At 35.5% G+C, this 10,587-nt stretch overlaps 1 protein-coding gene across 1 annotated transcript; it reads right to left on the bottom strand.

The window, feature by feature from the left end:
• Positions 1–1,431: 1,431 nt before the first annotated feature.
• Positions 1,432–1,875, bottom strand: LOC127740554 (uncharacterized). The gene has a single exon (XM_052251600.1). It carries the CDS (start codon positions 1,873–1,875, stop codon positions 1,432–1,434), a length of 444 nt encoding a protein of 147 aa, XP_052107560.1.
• Positions 1,876–10,587: the final 8,712 nt, after the last annotated feature.

The following is a 10,587-nucleotide window of genomic DNA, read 5'->3' as shown; positions in this document are numbered from 1 at the left end:
TTGGAAACCTAACTCCATTTACCTTTCACCAAGCTAATATATCAAAATCAGGAGTTAAAGGATGAACATCTTCCTCTACATAGTGATCAAATTCCGTCTTCACAAATAAACATTTTTCCTTCTTCTTTTGTCTAATATACAATTGATAACCAACATCATCATCATCTGCATTAACCCTAAGCTCTTGTGTAGATTCCATTGACATATTCCTTGAATTAGATGTATTCTTTTGATATTCATGAAGTAACTCATAACATGCCTGTTTGATTCTCTCAACTTCTCTTGTGCATTCATTAGGATCTTCACATATCCTAGCAAACTTATATTCAAGCCCATCAAGCTTATACCTAGGATCTAGAATTGCAGCAACACCCATAATGCCATGAATTTCTTTTCAATACTTATCAAACTTTCTCTTCATCATACATGCCATGCTACTAATAACTGGGTTAGAAGAAACAACCCATTTTTCCAATCCAACATGTATCTCACATATTTTATTAAAGTAAATGTTGGCCGTTGGAACTTGAGTTCCAGAAAACAACTGAGTCACATCATAAAAAAATTTTAATTTACCACAAATTTCTTTCGCAAGTTCCCATTTCTCATTACTTGGCACACTTTTATAATTGGAGTCTTTTTGTTTTAGTCGAGCAAAGACATCTCTGTACAGCCATGCAGTTTCTAACATTACATAAGTGGAATTCCATCTAGTCATACAATCAAGAGATAGTTTTTTGGTAAAGGGAACACCTAACTTACTACACCAACTCACAAAGGTTTCATGTCTTTTACTAGTTGAAGTCCAATACACCACACTATTACGAATTTTCTCCACACTTTCTTTAACTAAATTGAAACCATCCTTCACAATTAGGTTTAAAATATGAGCACAGCAATGCATATGTAATAACTTACCCTCTAACAACAAATAATTTGAGTCTAGACGTTCCAACAACACATTAATTATAGCATCATTTGTAGAACAATTATCCAATGTAATAGTTGATAATTTTCTATCTAAGTTCCACTCCAACAAAACTTTCATTAATGTATTAGAGAGAACTTCACTTGAATGAGGAGCAGGAACATAAGTAAAGCTGAAAATTATTATAAATATATCAGATAAAAAAATATCACAAATACATTAAGCATTAGAAAGCATATCTTATACTAGAAGCAAAGTTTAAGGTATTACCTCAATACTCGCATTTGCAAATTCCATGAACTATCAATGTAGTGTGCTGTAACAACCATATATCCTTTTTCCTGGTTGGAAGTCCACATGTCAGTTGTAATAGCCAATCGACTATCATTTGCATCTATCATCTTGTTTATGTTAAGCTTCTCCACTTTGTACATTTTCAAGATATCCTTCTTGATTGTGTTTCGGCTTGGCATCTTAAACGTTGGTTGCATTGAAGCAAACACTTATCTTGTTGCAACATGATCCACATATGACAAAGGATACTCATGCATACAAATGGACTTGGCAATCAATTTTCTTGTGTGAGATGCATCAAATATAAAAGCATCTGAACTATTCTTTCCATGTCTTTGAAGAGATTCAGCAATTGTTGATTGTCTTGAATTTGTTAATTTTATTCTCTTACAATAATGAAGCACATGTTTCTTCAAATTTGTAGTCCCATTCCTTGGATTCGCACCAAGAATAGACTTACAATGGTTGCACTTTGCCTTCCACTCTTCCCCCTCTTTATATCTACTAAAGTATTGCCAATAAACACGTTTCAATAAAGATTTGTTGCTATTTTCACCCGAGGCAGACTCGTCTGGAACAAAATTAACAGTTTCTTCAATAGGAGTTTCTTCTTTTTGTTCTTGAGCCACTACATCCATGTTGGTACTATCCATTATTGCCTACACAATAGTAAAATAAATAATTAAATATTAAAAATTCAAGCATGGTGAAAAATCATTAAGATTCAGAAAAATCATTTATACATAAAAAACTTAGGAATCCAATTTTTATACATAAAATTTATACAAGTTTCTGTCCTTAAAAAAACAATATATGTTTTGCATAAGCTTAACAACACATTGCAAATCAAATAAATAAAGACACAACATCATATAAAGGACTATATATGTTTTGCATAAGCTTAAAGTTACATGGCTGTATCTTATTCCTCACCCTTAAGAATAACATCACATTCAAATTAAATGTTTACTTCTTGTTATTTTCTTTCATGTATTATATATGCTTCGCTTGCACACAATAACAAAAGCATCACTTCCAGTAACTATTGTAAATTGCCACAAGTGCAAGATACTAGGAACAAGCTGATGATGAACATGAAATTCTAATTAATCAAATATCACTTTTTTTCATTTTTTTGCTGCTACGTAAACTAAAATTATGTCCATTCATATCTAATAACCGGATCCTTTTATAAAAATTGAAAATTTCTTTTATTACCTAACTTCATATTGAAAAATCATATGTGATTAAACTGATTTTCCATCAATGTTTGCCAAGTAAATCTGAAGCAATAAATTTGATCAATTCAAGTTTACATTCCAAGAAAACAAAACTGAACTGGTTGGGCATAGCAAGCATTGAATAAAAAGAAATAATATAGCTACTCCCCTACAGCTACCAATCACATCATCTAACCAAACTCTAGCATGAAAGACTTATGATTCACCACCAGTAAAGCCCCAATTTTCACAGATTCAAACAAAAAGTACATACCAAGTTCGCACAGAGCAGTAGCGTAGAGAGGAGAGAAGGTCACGAATCAGCGGCGTTGTGAGGAGAGCACAGAGGAGGAAGAAGAGTGGCGACAATGGAGGAACGAGGAACGAAGAAGGAGAGTTGGGACAATGGAGCACTGAGGTCCGAGGCTTATGGCTTGGGAAGAAACTTGGGAAGAAAACGGCGCTACCAGAGGCAGAGTACCAGCCTCCCACTTAGTCTTAGGGTTTCTAATAAGTAATGAGTGATTTTTGAATCTTAAATTATATATGATTTTTTATTTTGTTTAATTTTTATTTTATGTAACTTCATAAATATACAAACGCACTATACTATCAAAGTAAGTAGCTAGCTTAGTGGTTACTTACTTGCTACACATAAAGGAGGTTGAGGGTTCATGTCTCGCCTCCTTCACTATGCATATAAATTTTTAAATACATGTTATATATGGGGGGTGCGGGTAGGGTAGGGTACCCTACCCTACCCACAGGCCTACCCGGACCACACTCTACCCTACCCGCAGTGGGTCGGGTAGCCTACCCTTTATAGTGTTTGGTTGGTAACAAGCTCCATGATGAATTCATATTTGAGATAAATTTTGGATTGAATTGAGTGGATTTCATCATATAAACCCACATTTATTCATCTAAATAGCATGCTTTTGTGTTTTCTCTCTAAATTATGTCCAATTTTGAAAACATGCTATTTTGTACTTATTTTAATCAATTTTATTCTACTTTCATTTCATTCGATGCCTTGATGGCTTTGATGAGTGATTTCAGATGTAATAGGTTGGAATGGCTTGATAAGAGTGGTAATTCTTGGGTAGTTAATTGACTCTTGTTTTTATTAATACTAGCTTTCTACTAAGAAATTAGTAAGTTAGCTAGGACTTATAGATTAAGGTCAATTATGCTTGCTTGACTTACTCCTTGATGCTAAGGGTTGACGAAGTGAGATTGACTCACCATAGTTGCCATAGTTGTGGTTATGACGATGATATGATTCCTTAATTCTCATTCCTAAGTCAAGGCTCTTTTTTGCATTTATAGCATTTTCACTAGTTTTGACCTTATTTCCCTTTTAATTGCATTAATTCCCTTTTTGATCATTTGTTAGTTCTTTTATCCCTTAGTTCTTTTAATCTTTCGTTCCTATATACTTCAAAAACCCCCATTTTCCCCACAACCAAGAGTGTGACATCTTAATTGCATTGTTCGAGGGAGACGACCCGAGATTTAATTACTCTCGGTTATTTTTATTTGAAATTAAACTTTGATGGTGGGAGTTGGTTGCCGGTTTGGTCTATACATGCAACGGAAGTTATTTTAAGTGGAACAAAAATCCAAAATGGTGTAATTCTCAATGCATCAAGTTTTTGGCGCTGTTTCCAGAGAAGTGTAATGTCATATTTTTGGTTGTTGTGAATATGTTAATATTGTAAATAGCTTTCTTTTTGGTTATTTGGTTACTTTTGTTAATATTTAGGTTCTTGTTTTTCTTGTTTATTGATGTCTTTTGCTTTTGTTTTCCACTTTCTCTATGAACTATCACCCTTGTTGCTTGGAGTTTGGTTGTGATTATATTATAGGGTATAATGACTTCAACTTGGGATTGCATCATGGAGTGGGAGAATCAATTGAGGGAGGAACCGTATGCGTATGAGCAACACTCATGGCAACCACCTCCCCCATGTTACAACAACCCAGACCCTCCCCAATGTGCATACCAAACCCAAAGGTATGAACGGTACCCCCTACACAACCCTTAACCACCAAACCTTCAAACACCATACCATCCACCTCCATGGAATCAAAATGTTTATATACCTTGCCACCAACCATATGAACTATCACCTCCTTACACAACACCTCAATACACTCACCCACATAACACCCTTCCCAACTATACAACCTTTCTCCCAACCATTGAACCTTCTTTTTCATCTAACTGTGAAGTTCTCTAACCTTTGTCCCAAGAACAACAAGACTTTCAAGCATTCTTCCAAGAGTAAGAAAGGTTTCGAAAGAAGCAAGGGGAATTCATGGCTACTATAGCTGAATTGGTGAACCGCTTAGCCTTACTACGCTCAAGCAATCAAGACATTTTCCTCGAAGAATGTGGAGGATCAACTCAAGAGTGTAGTGATGAGCGGATAATTTATATGCTTTTTGGCATTGTTTTTAGGTAGTTTTTAGTAGGATCTAGTTACTTTTAGGGATGTTTTCATTAGTTTTTATGCTAAATTCACATTATGGACTTTACTATGAGTTTGTGTGTTTTTCTGTGATTTTAGGTATTTTCTGGCTGAAATTGAGGGACCTGAGCAAAACTCTGATAGAAGGCTGACAAAGGACTGCTGATGCTGTTGGATTCTGACCTCCCTGCACTCGAAATAGATTTTTTGGAGTTACAGAACTCCAAATGGCACGCTCTCAGCATTGGAAAGTAGACATCCAGAGTTTTCCAGCAATATATAATAGCCCATACTTTATTCGAGATTAGATGATGCAAACTGGCACTCAACGCCAGTTCCATATTGCATTCTGGAGTCAAACGCTAGAAACACGTCATGAACCAGAGTTGAATGTCAAAAACATGTTACAACTTGGCGTTCAACTCCAAGAGAAGCCTCTGCACGTGTAAAGCTCAAGCTCAGCCCAAGCACACACCAAGTGGGCCCTGGAAGTGGATTTTTGCATTAATTACTTACTTCTGTAAACCCTAGTAGCTAGTCTAGTATAAATAGAACTTTTTACTATTGTACTGGTGTCTTTTTGACCACATCTTTGGACGCGTAGTCTTGAGACCAGGTCCTTTTCCCTATTTTCGAATTCATATCACATTTTGGGGGCTGGCCATTCAGCCATGTCTGGACCACCATCACTTATGTATTTTCAACGGTGGAGTTTCTACACACCATAGATTAAGGGTGTGGAGCTCTACTGTACCTCGAGTTTTAATGCAATTACTAATATTTTCTATTCAATTTAGTTTATTCTTGTTTTAAGATATTCGTTGCACTTCAACATGATGAATGTGATGATCCGTGACACTCATCATCATTCTCACCTATGAACACATGACTGACAACCACTTTCGTTCTACTTTAGAAAGAGCGAGTATCTCTTGGATTCCTTAATCAGAATCTTCGTGGTATAAGCTAGAATTGATGGCGGCATTCATGAGAATCCGAAAAGTCTAAACCTTGTCTGTGGTATTCTGAGTAGGATTTAAGGATTGAATGACTGTGACGAGCTTCAAACTCGCGATTGTTGGGCGTGATGACAAAAGCAAAAGAATCAATGGATTCTATTCCGGCATGATCGAGAACCGACAGATGATTAGCCGTGCTGTGACAAGAGCATTTGGACCTTTTTCACTGAGAGGATGGGATGTAGCCGTTGACAACGGTGATGCCCTACATACAGCTTGCCATGGAAAGGAGTAAGAAGGATTGAAGGAAGGCAATATGAAAGCAGAGATCCAACAGGGATAAAGCATCTCCATACACTTATCTGAAATTCTCACCAATGATTTACATAAGAATTTCTATTTTTATTTTCTGTTTATTTGTTATTATTATTCGAAAACTCCATAACCATTTGAATCAGCCTAACTGAGATTTACAAGATGACCATAGCTTGCTTCATACCAACAATCTCCATGGGATCGACCCTTACTCACTTAAGGTTTATTACTTGGACGACCCAGTGCACTTGCTGGTTAGTTGTGCGAAGTTGTCAAGAAAGTGCTGTGTTATAAATGCGCATACCAAGTTGAGCGCCATTGTTAGAGATCATAATTTTGTGCACCAAGTTTTTGGTGCCATTGCCGGGGATTGTTCGAGTTTGGACAACTGACGGTTCATCTTGTTGCTCAGATTATGTAATTTTCTTTTTGTTTTATTTTCAAAAAATTTTTTTCTCACCTGTTTTTGAAACTTTTTCAAATTTCTTAAGAATGGATTCTAGAGTTTCATGAAGCATGTTGAAGCCTGACTGGTTGTAAAGCTGATGAGCGGATAATTTATACGCTTTCTGGTTTTGTTTTTAGATAGTTTTTAATAGGATATAGTTACTTTTAGGGATGTTTTCATTAGTTTTTATGCTAAATTCACATTTCTGGAATTTACTATGAGTTTGTGTGTTTTTCTGAGATTTCAGGTAATTTCTGGCTAAAATTGAGGGACCTGAGCAAAACTCTGATAGAAGGCTAACAAAGGACTGCTGATGCTGTTGGATTCTGACCTCCCTGCACTCGAAATGGATTTTCTGGAGCTACAGAACTTCAAATGGCGCGCTCTCAACGGCGTTGGAAAGTAGACATCCAGAGCTTTCCAGAAATATATAATAGTCCATACTTTATTCGTGATTAGACGACGTAAAATGGAGCTCAACGCCAGTTCCATGCTGCATTCTGGAGTCAAACGCCAGAAACAAGTCACGAACCAGAGTTGAACGCCAAAAACACGTTACAACTTGGCGTTCAACTCCAAAAGAAGCCCTTGCACGTGTAAAGCTCAAGCTCAGCCCAAGCACACACCAAGTGGGCCCTGGAAGTGGATTTCTGCATCAATTACTTACTTCTGTAAACCCTAGTAGCTAGTCTAGTATAAATAGGACATTTTATTATTGTATTAGACATGCTGGATCCTGGATTGTATTTTTTCTTGTGATCACGTTTTGGGGGCTGGCCATTCGGCCATGCCTGAACCTTCATCACTTATGTATTTTCAACGGTGGAGTTTCTACATACCATAGATTAAGGGTGTGGAGCTCTACTGTACCTCGAGTTTTAATGCAATTACTACTATCTTTTATTCAAATTCAATGTTATTTCTGTTCTAAGATACTACTCGTACTTCAACTTGATGGATGTGATGATCCGTGACACTCATCATCATCCGTCCCTATGAACGCGTGCCTGACAACAACTTCCATTCTACAAGCGAAAGCTAGAGTGTGTATCTCTTGGATTCCTGATGCACGACGCATGGTTGCCCTCGCCTGACAACCGAGCCTTCCATTCCGTGAGATCAGAGTCTTCGTGGTATAAGCTAGAATTGATGGCGGCATTCATGAGAATCCAGAAAGTCTAAACCTTGTCTGTGGTATTCCGAGTAGCATTCCGGGATTGAATGACTGTGACGAGCTTCAAACTCGTGATTGTTGGGCCTGATGACAAACGCAAAAGAATCAAGGGATTCTATTCTGACATGATCGAGAAATGATAGATGATTAGCCGTGCCGTGACAGAGCATTTGGACCTTTTTCACTGAGAGGATGGGATGTAGCCATTGACAACGGTGATGCCCACATACAGCTTGCCATGGAAAGGAGTAAGAAGGATTGGATGAAGGCAGGAGGAAAGCAGAGATTCAGAAGGAGCACATCATCTTCATACGCCTATCTGAAATTCCCATCGATGATCTACATAAGTATTTCTATCTTTATTTTCTGTTTATTTATTATTATTATTCGAAAACTCCATAACCATTTATTATCCGCCTGACTGAGATTTCCAAGATGACCATAGCTTGCTTCATACCAACAATCTCTGTGGGATTGACCCTTACTCACGTAAGGTTTATTACTTGGATGACCCAGTGCACTTGCTGGTTAGTTGTGCGAGGTTGTGAAGAAAGTGCGGAGTTATAAACACGCATACCAAGTTGAATGACATTATTAGAGATCACAATTTTGCCCATCAAAAGCCATGTCTAAATTCTTTTGGACTGAGGCTTCAACGAATCACCACAATGCATGTAATGCCCTGCTAAAGCTTGGCTGACCATTGTCCATGTCTAGTGTTTTGGACCGGAGCTTTCACAAAAGCTTGGCTGGCTATTAAGCCATGTCTAATTCTTGGACCAGAGCTTTAGACTAACATTGAAAGATTCCTGGAATTCTTCTTAAAAATTTTGAATTTCTTATTTTCTTTTTCCTATATGTTTTTCAAAAAAAAAATAAAAAGAAAATACAAAAAAATCATAAAATCATAAAAACCAAAAATATTTTGTGATTCTTGTTTGAGTCTTGTGTCATGTTTTAAGTTTGATGTCAATTGCATGTTTTAAAAACTTTTGCATTTTTCGAAAATTCATGCATGTGTTCTTCATGATCTTCAAGTTGTTCTTGACAAGTCTTATTGTTTGATCTTTAAATTTTTTTGTTTTGTGTTTTTTGTTGTTTTTCATATGCATTTTTGCATTCATAGCGTCTAAGCATTAAAGATTTCTAAGTTTGGTGTCTTGGATGTTTTCTTTGCATCAAAAATTTTTCAAAAAATATGTTCTTGATGTTCATCATGATCTTCAAGATGTTCTTGGTGTTCATCTTGACATTCATAGTGTTCTTGCATGCATCATTGGTTTTGATCCAAAAATTTTCATGTTTTGGGTCATTTTCATGTTTTTCCCTCTCATAATTAAAAAGTCAAAAATAAAAAAATATATTTCCTTATTTCTCTCAAACTTTTGAAAAATTGAGTTGACTTATTCAAATTTTTTTTAAAACTTAGCTATTTCTTATAAGTTAAGTCAAATTTTCAATTTTAAAAATCTTATCTTTTCAAAACTTTTTCAAAAATCAAATCTTTTTCATTTTTCTTACTATTTTTCCAAAATTTTTCAAAATTTATTTACAAAATCTTTTTATTATCTTTATTTCAAAATTTTGAAAACTTTACTAACAATTAATGAGATTGATTCAAAAAATTTTTAGTTTCTTGTTAGTCAAGTAATCAATTTTAATTTAAAAAAATTAAATCTTTTTCAACCATATCTTTTTAATCATATCTTTTTATCATATCTTTTTAAATCATATCTTTTTCAAAAATTTGATTTCAAAATATCCCTTCTAACTTCTTATCTTCTTATCTTTTCAAAATTGATTTTCAAATCTTTTTCAACTTACTCATTGACTTTTTATTTGTTTCTTATCTTTTTCAAAACCACCTAACTACTTTTCCCTCTCTAATTTTTGAAAATTCCTCACCCCTTTTTAAAATTCTTTTAATTAATTAATTGTTTCAAATTTTAATTTTAATTTTATTTCTTCTCTTAATTTTCGAAAATCACTAACCCTTTTTCAAAATTAATTTTCGAATTCTCTCCCCCTCATCTTCTTCTATTTATTTATTTATTTACTAACACTTCTCTTCATCTCAAGAATCTGAACTTATCTTCAACCTTGTGTTTGGATTCTTACCTTTTTCTTCTTTTATTCCTTTCTTCTTCTACTAACATAAAGGAATCTCCCTACTGTGGTAAAGAGGATCCTTATTATTATTTTCTGTTCCTTTCTTTTTCATATGAGCAGGAGCAAGGACAATAATATTCTTGTTGAAGCAGATCCTGAACCTGAAAGAACTCTGAAGAGGAAACTAAGAGAAGCTAAATTACAACAATCCAGAGACAACCTTATAGAAATTTTTGAAAAGGAAGAGGAGATGGCAGCCGAAAATAATAATGTAAGGAGGATGCTTGGTGACTATACTACACCTACTTCCAAATTTGATGGAAGAAGCATCTCAATCTCTGCCGTTGGAGAAAACAATTTTGAGTTGAAACCTCAACTAGTTGCTCTACTGCGACAGAACTGCAAGTTCCATGGACTTCCATCAGAAGATCCCTACCAGTTTTTAACTAAGTTTTTGCAGATCTGTGAGACTGTTAAGACTAATGGAGTAGATCCTGAAGTCTACAGGCTCATGCTTTTCCCCTTTGATGTAAGAGACAGAGCTAGAATATGGTTGGATTCACAACCTAAAGATAGCCTGGACTCCTGGGATAAGCTGGTCGTGGCCTTCTTGGCTAAGTTCTTTCCTCCTCAAAAGCTGAGCAAGCTTAGAGTGGATGTTCAGAC

This window comes from Arachis duranensis, chromosome 7 (genome assembly GCF_000817695.3).
Source record: "Arachis duranensis cultivar V14167 chromosome 7, aradu.V14167.gnm2.J7QH, whole genome shotgun sequence".
Lineage (NCBI taxonomy): Eukaryota > Viridiplantae > Streptophyta > Magnoliopsida > Fabales > Fabaceae > Arachis > Arachis duranensis.
Note: the sequence above shows the minus strand (reverse complement) of the source record. Positions and strands in the feature narration are given on the sequence as shown.